Here is a 13,762-nt window from a genome sequence, read left to right as displayed (position 1 = left end):
ATTATTCCATTACTCATGAGCAGTGTAACAACTATTAGGAATTAGAGAGCTTTACCAACAAAAGAGAAGCTTTTATTGGTATATTGCAGTGTATATTGTTTAAACACTGACTTGAAAGTGCAAAGTTACAATATAAGTGGTACAACTTTAGTTCTTGTACAATGGAAAAGTAAAATTGAAAGAAGATTGACTCATTCTTTTAATATATAAATGTAGATTAATCTTATTAACAAGTACGTATAATTTTAAGAGGCAGAAACTCTACTAATATTCTGTCTAATGTAAAGTGACTCGTTTTATTTTATTCTTTGATTTTCTTTTCGTTTTCTATAAGCTTGAACGTTTTAAAATGATGTATGATTGATTTATTCTTCTTTCCTTTCATAATGTTGTATAATACGGTATGTTTTATATTCTGATACTACACAAAGTGCTACATTTTTGCTCAAAGCTATTTGTAGCACGGAAATTTTTTTAAAAAATCTATTATTATTATTATCCAAAACTAATTCTCTTTGACGAAAATAATAAATAATACATTATATTATGAGTTATTATTTCTATTTTAGGGTGTTATGTTTCCATGTTTCAATCATATTTTCACCAAATGGATTCCTCTCGAAGAAAGGTCGAGGTTTATGTCGGCTGCAGCTTTGGGTAAAATATATGAGTTTTAACTTTCCCTTTTGTTTCTCAACAGTGCATGATACTTCATTACGTTTCAGTTAGAAATTGTAAGTGTTTGATTTAAAGACTACCGTAAAGGATATATACTGTGTAAATATTGTTATCCTCCTGGGACCCTACAAAAGTTTTCGGTAGAAATTTTATACTCCAATATTATAATTACCTTCTGTTGCATGTCCTGTTAGCCAATTTTCAGTTATTTTTTCGTGTATTTGTCAGTTGTCCGCTGGGAGCATGTCGCCTATACGTGACATGGGGTCTCAGCTTATACGTAACGTATAATATACATGTCGTCTATAAGCGACACTGGGTCTAAGATACGCGTTATTTCATATGTTACATTACATTTGAACCATTGATTGTGTTTTCTTCTAAATTACTACTTCATTTTACAACAAATCGATGTACATAGTGGTGCTATTCAGCCGGTTCGCATCCCACCGGTTCGCTAGAACCGGTTGTTAAAATACTCCGAGTTTGCAGAACCGTTTGTTATATCCAGACAAAAACACACATACATACTTACCGCGTGGCACAATCAATAGTGAAAGGAAGAAGTCAAACAAATTAGTGAAAACACCTGTGTACTTTTCCCGCTCACTTGCGTTGTTGTGAAAACAAGCAACTTTGGATTGTTTCAATTGTATGGACAAACAGAAATTTGAATGAGCTTGCACCAAGATATTTATCTGATGCAACCGATAAAGAGTTTTCCAATCATGTCAATAAAAGGTTTCTAGGTCTTAATTGTTTATTCTTTTGAGTGCTCCATTGGTGAGAATAAACGTTTGAAATTTTAGGACAGCAAAAGACTGCTTCTGGTAAAACTTTGACTAACTGCACTAAAAAACACACACTATTGTATATTATGTCATATGTTTTCCCCTCCTAAAGTCGGTTTTGTTTGAACGTGGCGCCACAAAATATAATAGAAATAGTTCTTAGTTCGAATCCAAGGTGGTAAAATTTGCGTTTCGCTCTAGAAAGTAACTCGTATATCTACTGCGCATGGTTTGTTTCCTAAGAGAATGATATCTACGTACCTATCGACTTATCCTTCTACCATCTCTCTCAGATATCAGAAGAATGGCACCCACGAACAACAGAGCGCAATTCTTCAGGTCAAAATAAAGCGAGAATCCTATAATGGCATACCCTCCAGCGCCTCCTTCACGAGCTATAGGGAATCAAAATTTTACTATGTGGCAACGCAGATTAACTTGGAACAGCATTGCTCTACAAATCCATTAAGTAGTTACATCGATTGTAATGCCAGTAGTGCTGCTATTGTCAACTCTAACTTCCATCTGGAAAGAATCGATGTAACTATTTGATAGATTGGTAGATCTTCTGTGTGGTTCTTTATCTGCGACGTTACCACATAGTCCAATTCGCGTCTTGAAACGAGAACCTGAAAGGTATACAATTATGTACATTTTTTACTTTCTTTTGACTTGTAAAATAGTGCCCTGAAGGTTGGGGGCGCCAATTTTAAAAACCATATATATATATATATATATATATATATATATATATATATATATATATATATATATATATATATATATATATATATATATATATATATATATATATATATATATATATCACGGAATCGATTGTTAAAATATTAGAATAGCACCACTGGATGTACATATTTGTATATTAAAAATCTCATTCTTTACTATATTGTTTAGAATAACTTTAACTTTGGATAGATATAAACATATAAACACATACAGATGGTTATGAAAGCATTTGTATTATATAATTTCCAACACGTAAAGTGTGTGAGGTGATAACATTAGGGATACGTATACAACCACTAGCCTTTCTTATTTATTTGTTAAGTGATCGTCAGTATATTAGGCGGTATAGAACGGAGGCGTGTGTTGAAGGAAGTAGACGGTGGTGAAGGAAAATAAGAGTTTCTAAGAGGCCAAGTCGTGGGTGCATGGTTAGTGTCGCAAGTGTATCTAAGGTGGCTATGTGTGTCAGTGAGGAACAATGTTCAAGGTAATTACAACTCATAGCAAAACATCGGCAAAGAGTATAGTGAACGGAAGGGAAGCCCCATTCACAGAGATCATTAAGTATGTAAGAAGATTGTCACCAAGGACCGCACAGCAAGTAGGGGAAAAGTGACTGCGGAACTCAACTAGCACCGGCTTTTTGGAACAATGATAGTCTGACACGATTGAATAACTTGAACACGCACGATCATATTATAATTTTGAAATCACTGATCACAGCCGTACACTTTGGCGCCCGGGAAATGGTGCATAAAACATGCAAAGTGTATTGTTGGTGATTATAAATACGTAGTGTGATCTGAAGAGCAAATTTTTATCTTATTTCCAACAATAGTTCGTGTTTAGGTAATGCCAAAAAATGATCGTGATGCGAAATGTCTCTTCCCTACTGTGAAACATGACGATGACTCTGTGATTCTGTGGGCAGCAATTTCCTGGTATCACACAAGCCATGTGATTATGCTCACAACTCTCATTACTGCCGAAGATTATGAGTATATTTAAGGTGACTACGAGTATCTTAAGGTCTAGATGTTGTGTCCAGTCAATGACGATATTTTCCAAGATTACAGTACACAAATTCACGCTGCTGAAGATGTTGAGACATGGTTTCATTAGTTTGATATAAACTACAACATCTTTCTTAGACCACCCAATCCTCAGACATCAATACTATTGAATCCTTGTGGTCAGTTATGTAGCTCAGACTCTGAAGCTGAAGCTCAGAGCAGATATTCTCCTATATCTTAACAAAACCGATTGTTGCATTGCATGAGGACTTGTACCATATCCCTTTCGAAACCATTAATTGTTTATATGCCTTCATACCATGACGAATATGAAATGGTTTGGGGCTAGCGGTGGTCGTATCAATCAGGTAAGTTGGATTTTGTTTCTGTTATGTTCACTGTATATTCCAATTTAACCGATATTCGAATCCAACTCTTTCACATCTTTCTTTACTGCCTATTCAAGGTATCGTATGATTTCATGAGCAGGATTCATCAAATAGGAGCATAGCACTTGTAAATAAAAAAATACTGTAATTCATAATTGCCTGTAAATGTAAATTCCTATATCTTTTCCCTCTAAACTCGCAAGTAGTTCCAACCACATACAACTCACATTATAGTTAGCAGTGATTAAATATATATCTTTTTTGCAAATTGCAGTTGATCAAGATTTTGGGCAGTTAAACATACCAGAATTGTGTAGCGTAAGGAATAAGAAAGTGATAAATTTATAATTTCCGTTCCGATGTTTAGAAATGAATACATTTAAAAATAACTTAAATTAGAGCAAATAAAAAATATTAAAGGTATTTAGTATTAAGTCATAATATACAAATAGTTCTGTTATAACACAAATATCTATTCTTTTTCTATTCCAAATCGAAGGATTTGTAGCCAATCTACTTATTATTTTTTACCATGTTTTCTATTATGTTACTTTTCTATCTATTTTTTGGTCAGAGTCAAATCTTTGAACTTAAATTCCGCGCACTTTCATACTAATTAGAGATCTGAAAATTTCTAAGATACCTAAACTCGATGGCATTACAATATTTTCATATAATTCTCACTCTAGCCCATCGTTTTATGGGTTCCCAGGTTCCATTCCCAATAGATAAGCATTAAAGTTTGAACGCATTACGGTGGTTTAGGATCCCACCTTAAACTGTAGGTCTCATATAGCTTCTAAGGTGCGGTGTCATATAGCTTCTGCGATCGTTGCTGTGTCATTTTCATCAACTGCTTGGAACATGGCTCTCCACTTAACAAGGAGCGTTATTATTTGTTATTAGATAAGGACGACCAGACCAAGAGACCGAAGCTGCAAGGTAAGATAATCAAACTTCATCATGACTAGACATCGGATTTTTATGCAAATGCATATTTTGTTTGCTTATACGTATTTCCGTTAAAGTTGGCAGTGGTTTCTAACAATAATAATACAGCTCGAATTTGAAGTTTTATAGTGCATATAAATGCATATTTTAAAGGTTAAAGCATATATTAATGCCTAAGAGCATATTCAGCATATTCGGTAATTTTTTGTGTAAGATATGAATCATAGCAAGCAATAAATTCAATTTTAGATTATATTTTCAATGCATGGTCTATGCAACAAAATGTTTTTTACATGGGAGAATGGAGGAATGTCTAGTTTATGAAGAACTAATATCGTTAGCAACCGATCAGCAGAGCAAAGAGGCTTTCAATTGTCAAGATGTTAATAGAAATCTGATAAAGACTAATTTCAAGATCTTATCGACATCAATTCAGAAACAAAGGATGCTGCTCTGTGAATGCTTAGCTCTAGTGAAAAGTTCAGCATGAGCTCTAGTCAGTTCCTCGTGAATTCGGGCGCTCTATGAAAAAGAAATTGATGGATGTTATTGCCAGAAACTCTGATTATAAAATAATTGAAGGCATGAGAAAATACAGTCAAGTGTTATATTCCAGCTTGCCTGAAAATATAGATACTAAACTTGCTCCTTTCTATAAATGCTGTCTCGTAAGATTTGTAGATCCTAACAGGTAATTTTCTGGCTACAAACATCACAAACAGACAGCAGTAGACGTAAAGAAGCATGTTGAGTTGAGTTTAGTTTAACGTCCCTTTCAGACTATATGAGACGAGACCTACTAATTAACGTGGAATCCGAACCACATGAGCTCCCTCCGGGAATCGAACCCGGGTCTCCCACACCAAAGGCGCGTACGCTAACCGCCTAGCCACAAAGGAGCTCCAAAGAAGCATCTTGTGATATAAGGCTAATTATGGGAAGGAGTAAATCCTTAAGAAAGAAAACTCATTTTTGTACAGTGAAACATGTAGAAAAGTGAAGCTCATCAACGTAAATGCATTTTAAATTACAATTGTAAAGAAAAACTAGAAATTGTTTTTCATCATATCATACCACTATGTTCATTTCAATCTCATATTTTGTGTATGTTTTTAAAAATTTAGGATATACAAACTGTAAATATAATAAAAATACATTCTGAAGAGAAACCTCTGAAACGTAAAGAACACTTCCGATGTTTCATTTCACCTACAAAACTTCTGTCACAACTTTGCTGCATGTTTGAAAGTGTTCTCTTTTACTGTATTGTCAGTGCATATTAAGTGCATATTTTAAGACACTTAACAACATAGTTGCATGCGTATTTCATGAATTGGAAGTGTATAAAAATCCTATGTCTAATCATGACAACGCCAAGCCTCAAATAGCCACGATAACACAACAAAAAATCATGAAAATTATATGAGAAATCGTCCGTCAGAATCCCTTTAATCTGGACTTGACTCCTTCTAATTTCTTCCTGTTTGGTCGTCTGAAGGCCCACCTGCGAGGAAAAACATATTCGATAGTAACAAGGCCATCATTTCTTGTGCGTAATTATGGTAAAAGTCTGTCACCTGAATTTTACCAAAGTAAATTCAAGGCATAGAAAGAACGTTGGACGAGATCGTCACAGCAGATGGAGGCTACATTAACATGGTCTTTATAGCCAAAGAATCAGAGTATGTTCACTTAAAATTTCATCATCATATTGCAACTAATAACAATATTATAAGCATTTGTGAAAAACTTATTGAGCGTCCCTTATAGGCTATATAAATTAATCAAGTTATTAATTGTTCTCTACTAACCACGTTATAAATTGTTCTCCACTAATTATGTATCCTACTCTGTTATGCAACCAAAAGTGCTCACGAGTTGATATGCTCAGATGAACCTTGTGATTTTATTTTGTTTCACGTTTTGAAACTACAATAGATTTCAAGAACTGATCAAATATGAAAACAATAAAAAGTAAAAGAAATAATAACCGTAATAATAATTTTAAAAGTAATGCTTTTATAAAATACACTAAAAAGGAGAACATAATGTTTCTGTTGATAACCGTAAAAATAATTTAAAAGTAATGCTTTTATAAAATACACTAAAAAGGAGAGCATAATGTTTCTATTGATAACCGTAAAAATAATTTAAAAGTAACGCTTTTATAAAATACACTAAAAAGGAGAGCATAATGTTTCTGTTGATAACTGTAAAAATAATTTAAAAGTAACGCTTTTATAAAATACACTAAAAAGGAGAGCATAATGTTTCTGTTGATAACTGTAAAAATAATTTAAAAGTAACGCTTTTATAAAATACACTAAAAAGGAGAGCATAATGTTTCTATTGATAACCGTAAAAATAATTTAAAAGTAACGCTTTTATAAAATACACTAGAAAGGAGAGCATAATGTTTCTGTTGATAACTGTAAAAATAATTTAAAAGTAACGCTTTTATAAAATACACTAAAAAGAAGAGCATAATGTTTCTGTTGATAACTGTAAAAATACTTTTGAAAGCAGTACTTTTATAAAATGCACTAAAAAGGAGAACATAATTTTTCTCTTAAAGTAAAATGAAGAAATAGCAGTAAGACTAAAACCATTGAGCATGATATAATGTTCAGGTGATGTTCCTAATATGCATAGGAACCTTAGGAAGAGCGCCCTTCCAGTCTTACTACCAGTTCTTCATTTCTTCCCATCAAAAAATCAGTCTCTCCTTTTTTAGTGCATTTTATAAGAGCACTGCTTTAAAAGTATTTTTACGGTTATTATTTAAAATTTACATAACAGTAATGAAATGCTATACATGTAATTACATTTTCCATACCTTTCTCTAGATTTTATCATCAAAATGATGCCGCTCTCTCAGGTGATAGAGTGATCACAATTTAAGTATTTACCGTTATATGCATAGATACAGGTAGATACATATACAATTATTATTATTATCATTATCATTATTATTATTATTATTATTATTATTATTATTATTATTATTATTATTATTATTATTATTATTATTATTATTATTATTATAGGTGGTAATTTGGGAACTGTTGTATTTCTTCCCATCTGCGGATTGATAATAGCGTCCTTCGGATGGGAAGCAGCTTTCTATGCTGGAGGAGCTTTTGGCATTATTTGGTATCTAGCATGGTGGTTACTTGTATTCGATAGTCCAGAAGAACACCCTAGAATATCTACTAAAGAGAGAGAATTAATTATGAGGTCTATTGGAAAAGGAACAGCCAATACTGTAAGTATATTTTAGATGGTAAATCAAAAATATTTGGACACTGTTTTAAAACCTGAGAGGAAAATGTTAAATATATATATTATTAAAGGAAGATGGTAAAAGATGAGAGGGTACAACTTGTAGGTTATATTAAGACTATAGCCGCCATCTTAAATGCAAGTTCGAAATTTCAAATGAGAATCGGAGCATGTCTCATATCAAGTAACGCCGGTGAGAACTTAGAAATCTAAAGATGTAATTTTCTCCTTCCATGTCTTGTATGATTTGCACGTCATGAGCACTAAAATTTGGTCAATGGCACGCTACAACACATGCTCTATGTGATGGCCATACCGTCTAACGCTCAACCGTATTCGCCAACTGCTCATGGCAGCTGAAATGTGGTAGTACTCAGCATACATTACATGTTTCAGATGGCCTCACAAATAGAAAACAGTAGACTTAAAGTTAGGTGATCTGGGTTACCATTCCACGGGATCACAACGATCAATCCACTTCTCTAAAGGTTGTGTCTCCATCCATTAACGCATACCAAATCCATAGTTGGAATATTCCTCATAGTGTTGAAAATAAGAAGGAAAGTTTCCGTCCTGGTTCAGAAGGGAAGTAAACAATGTTCCCACAGGAGCATCATGTACTGTTGCATCGTTAAGACAGTGTAGATGAGAACTGGACTGATGATACGGGTGTCCATTTGAGACAACACACTATTACCTTTGCAAGACTATGTACCTTACTCGGATCAACCCAGTTCTAATTACTATCGCACCAGTACTGGCAATTATGCTCATTGACGTCATATCAAAAAGAAAGAAGCCTCGTCTCAAAAAAATACGAGACGTGTAAACGGGGAATCCAATTCGCGTTAATTCATAGTCCATGTACAGAATCCTACCCACCAATCTGGGTCATCCTCCTTTAGTTTATGTCCCATCTACACCTTAGAAAGATCCAAATGGTTGCAAGATCTGCTTAATGGAAATTGACTGATACCACTTTCCAGTAAAAAAACAAAGAATATTGCGTTCGGGAATCTTCACAAATGATGGTAGAACCGTTGTTTCCGTCTTCTTAGTGAGAGTCCCTGTTTACCCATTATGAACCCTATCTTTCACATTGCTAATTTCTCGGAATTTGTCATTAATGTACTCGATCGTCTGCGTGATACTATTTGCCATCTGTGGAAATCCTCTGCAATCTATATGAATATCCTTCCCCGAATATTAAAATGATTTATATTTTCTCTTCCTTTGTCAGTGCCATCTTAGATCATCTGCAACAGTACGAGATTATGTCAGTCTTTTCAAACTTAGAGTGATCATAACATGTAAACCATACAAGCTGTGTAAGAATCAATTACACTTTGGGATTTCTGAGCTTGTCCCGGTGTTACTTGATGTGCTGTGCATGTCCCTTTTCAGATTTGAACCCTCAAACTTGCATTCAAGATTGCTGATTTAAATGTGGTAGTCATGGTCGTCATGTACCTGCAGGTTGCATTCTCCCTCTCTACTATGTCTGTCTCGCACAGACCCGAACTCCAGAGCTGATTGGGCTGATTGCTTGAAATTGGGTCCTGAGCTAGAATGTAATTTCCTCTCGCTTGTCAAATACACACAGAATACATTTCAATATACGCTTATCTTGACAATTGTGCTGACTGTGGTGTCTTGAGAATGGAGTTTTGCAAAGTTGAAACTAATAAAAAATCTTTTGAGATCATCAAGTCAGGAAGAACCTTTGAACAGTTTGCAATTCTGAAATTATCAGGAGCTTAAACTTAGAAAAATGTCTAAATTACTTCACAGAAAAAGAAAGCAAGAAAAAACTACTTTAATGAATAGGAAGAGTAACGACTCACTTATAGTTGATGATTATTAAGTGTTTTTTTTTTCAGAAGTTCAAAAAATGAAATTTGTAAAACGTGGTACTGTGACCATGTACTTTTCAGAAGTGATATACAAATATTGTTAATCACTTGTAGGCTTGTAGTGTGCAATTTTATACTAAAATATAGCTTACATTAGTTTGATCTATTAACTTGCGTGCACTTTTTAAGTGTACATTTTTATTGTTTTCCATTCTACCAAGAAAAATAAAGTCTATAATAGATCATGTACTAGCTGAAAGTTGGCTGTGAATGTGAGTCACTAAAATTGTTTCTGCACTCCTCAGGCTCTCAGGTTAAAAAAAAAAAATATGTCTAAAGTCTTTTGACTTGTAGTAAAACTATGGTATATCATCGTGGAATTATATAATGGCTAATAGAAGCTTAAAGGCTAATAGCAAGGATTTGTTCAAGTAGGAAGTGAAAGAACTATAAATAGGTTATTAAGATTTGGAAATTAATTGCAATTTTACATGTTGTAATATCTAATAGAATTTTAAGGAATGTCTATTTTCTTTATTCATAAAGTAAAATTATAATGGTCAGATTGAATCTGAAAGAATATCTTCAGAAGAAAATGACACTAATGAACTTGCAAGCAAACCATCCTTACGGTGAAGAAATTAACAACACAGAACTTCTTGTTTGGAATATAGGAGTCAATTGTAGTTTCCATTATTAAAAATAATACAAAAACATCTTACAATGTGCTTTGGGAACTAACATTCAACATTTCTGCCAGAAAATGCATTAAATCAATAATGAATGCTCAATGTCTTCTCCAAATTTTGGAAATTATCTGAATAAATTCTTAGGAAAATTTCAAAAAATATAGGACAGTAAGTAAGTCTATTATAAATTTAGTGTATAGTACTTTACATGCTAAACTGTAATGACTACCTACAGCATCTTTAACGCTGTCAAAGAGACGAAAAATGTCATGCCTGATTACGATTCTTGTTTCGAGAACGAGACGAAAGATAAGACGAAAAGTATCTTTGTAGATTCGAAGCAAGACGGGAAATTTCAAGAATTTCGTGGACAACACCACACTGAAAATAGCAATTGTGTAATAAAAACTCAATTTGTCTACCACTTTTAGCGAATTATTTCAATATCATTTAAAAAAAAATGCTAGCGCAAAAGCTAGTCTAATTTTGTACCCCCCCCCCTAATTATCAGCATAGATTTATTCATAAATGTAAGTTTCGCTTGATTCTCGTTACTGCCTTTATGTTTTTATTTATTTATTAGGTTACTAGGAAAATAATTAAAGTTTTGTTTATAAAATAAGTTTTTTTTCAATTTGTCTCCAAGGTAGATTACATTTTTTCTATAATATAACAGTAGTCAAAGTAAGAGAAGTCGAAACCAGAATAATTTATCAGAATTCTGTATACGAAACATTCATTACTGATATCAAAGTCATTGCTTGTACTTTAATCAAAATTTCATTAAATGTCGTTTCTAATTTGTTATTTGTTTTATGAATTTTCTAGCCTCCATCCATGCCTTGGTTATCAGCATTAACTTCTGTTCAGCTTTGGGTTGGAGTCTTTGCGGCTATTGGTAGTGACTGGGGTTATTATTCTGTGCTCATATATGGACCAAAATTCCTACATAGTATTCTTGGTTTTAATTTGCAGCAGGTTAGTAAGGTTCTACTATTAAAATTGCAGGTATATTCTAATAATAAAAAACTATAATCTTACATTTTCATCGTTTCTTTAATCTCAAGAGCGAGCATCAGTGGTTGAATAATTTTTATCACTATGGAGCAGCATTCTTCAAACTGTGATCCACGGAACATAAGTGGTCATCTAGATCTGCCCTTGTGGTTTCTTGGACTGAATATTAGTGTAAAACGGACAGAAAAAATAAAATTCAAGTAACTGTGTAAGAACAAAATTAAAGGAATTTAAATTAACGTTATTTAGAAATATAGGCCTAGAAGGATGTTCCTCGCTGACGTTATTTAATGTATATCTAGAAGAGATAGTGAAGAGGGGCTTATATCTATAATGGACTCGGTGTTTTGGTAGGATGTAGAATGATTAGATGTATATGGTTTGAAGGTGGTATGGCATTTGTTGAGGAATCTGAAAAGAAAATTAATAAGATGGTAGAAAACTTGCGGGAAGGCTACGAAGAATATGGAATGAAAATAAACATTGGAACGAAACCGTCAGTGTCAAATATAAAAGTAGAGTAGAGATGAAAAAGGCAACTTTTTTTTTTTGCGATGGAAGTTTTTCCTATAAAAATTCGAATTTTTTGAGAAAACGGAAAATTTGACTTTTTTTATTTTTTATGATTTTCTTGTTCAAGTACATTTTTGTTTCCTTGTAGTGGATTCTACAATTAAGAAACCGTATGCACAAGATTCAATATTTGTGAATTCTTTGTTCAGTCTGCTTTGATTGGTTTTCAAACTGGCATTGCAGTTGTTTCCAGAACTGTACATTATGCAACCACCGTATCGCAAATGTCGTTTTGGCTGTCTAACCATCTTATCAAGTTCCTGAAAGACATACATATTGATATGTGTGGTTTATTTTTTTTTTTTCCTAAATTCAATATCATAGGCAAGAAGAAAGTACCATAAACCTAGAAACAGATACAAAAGCATTTTTGTATTGGCTTAAAATCTTGGTTCTCGTTCTCCTTTCGAATAACTCGTGGATAGTGCATGGTTTGTTCTTGTATACATTTCGTTTAAACTCCACAGAAAAGAAAAGTTAGGTTATAAGTCAGGTGATCTCAGGGGCCATAATCTTTTGGAAATTACTCTTTGAGAGAAAAATGGGACAAGCACAAGGAAGGGGCCGCGGTGGCTCAGCGATAGAGCGTTCACGTGTGGTGCATGGGGTCCCGGCTTCAAACTCTGCTCCCTCCAAGTTAACTTTGTGGTGGACAAACACAACGTGAGTAGGTTTTCCTCGGGGTTCTTCCGTTTCCTCCCACTTTCTTCATTCTACCATTTTCATTCATTACTCATCATCACCGTCTCCTTTAGCCTAGGCGGTATAATCGTGGGACGTAAAACTCAAGATTTACAATTACAAGAAAAAATGGGATCAAGTGAGACACCACAATATTACAGCATCACCGTACTGATTAACATCAATAACACTAGTTTTAATTATATGTTGAAGTTCGTCATACGTTGGTTTCATTAATTAGAAATTCAATGACACATGCAGTAAAACTTTTAATGTATAAAGTTTATTTACTACTTTTAGAAGAATACACAAAGAATACTTGGGATGAAGAAATTGGCAATCGAATATGCCATAGTTTCACTGCAAGATTAATTGAAATTTCAGCAGCACAATCCCAGTATCTTGAAAGAAACATCGACAATTCACTTGAAAATTTAAGGAATTTTAACCAAAAACAGTGCATAAATTTAGTCGAGACTATCTGTTTTTAAAACTTATATTTATTAGAATTTGATTTGAAGTATAGAAACTTTAGTTTAATATATCATTTATTTCCTGGGGGCCGCGATGGCTCAGTGATAGAGTGTTCACCTCTGGTGCTTGGGGTCCCAGGTTCGATCCCAGCCCCGCCGAGTGAACTTTGTGGTGGAGAAACATCGTGTGTGTGTGTGGGTTTGCTCGGGGATCTCCCGTTTATTCCCACTTTCTTCATTCCACCATTTCATTCATTTCTCATCATCACCGTCTTCTTTAGCCTAACCGGCATAATCGTGGGACGTAAAACTGAAAAATTTCATTTCATTTTTTCATATTTATTTCGTTTGGACTAAACGAGGAGAATAATTGAAATGAAGTGAATGATAATGAAAATATTGGTAGTGTAATAAGGATGTGGGTGGAAATGAAAGAACCTCGAGGAAACACAAGCTTGCAATGTTGTCCAGCACGAACTTACATAGGCCAAGTCCATCCCAACAGTTGACCTCGTACTCCAGAGAGAAGCAAGCAGTGTTGCCAACAAGTTGTTACAAAAAGTCGCTAAATAGGAGATGAAATGACTCCAATTTTGAGTGAAAAGTCGCTAAAATATTTTTTGTG

The 13,762-nt window shown here is 33.8% G+C and overlaps 1 protein-coding gene across 2 annotated transcripts in view; it reads left to right on the top strand.

The window, feature by feature from the left end:
• Positions 1 to 13,762, top strand: part of LOC145663050 (putative inorganic phosphate cotransporter) — a 59,588-nt gene that overhangs the window by 23,852 nt on the left and 21,974 nt on the right. For both annotated transcript variants that reach the window (XM_081729210.1, XM_081729211.1), the window contains exons 6-8: positions 570 to 657; positions 7,617 to 7,834; positions 11,222 to 11,371. In XM_081729210.1, the coding sequence (XP_081585336.1) occupies positions 570 to 657; positions 7,617 to 7,834; positions 11,222 to 11,371 (456 nt within the window). The remainder of the gene's footprint in view (positions 1 to 569; positions 658 to 7,616; positions 7,835 to 11,221; positions 11,372 to 13,762) is intronic.

This window comes from Thermobia domestica, chromosome 10 (genome assembly GCF_964235325.1).
Source record: "Thermobia domestica chromosome 10, izTheDome1.hap1.1, whole genome shotgun sequence".
Lineage (NCBI taxonomy): Eukaryota > Metazoa > Arthropoda > Insecta > Zygentoma > Lepismatidae > Thermobia > Thermobia domestica.
This window is presented reverse-complemented; position numbering and strand designations above follow the sequence as displayed.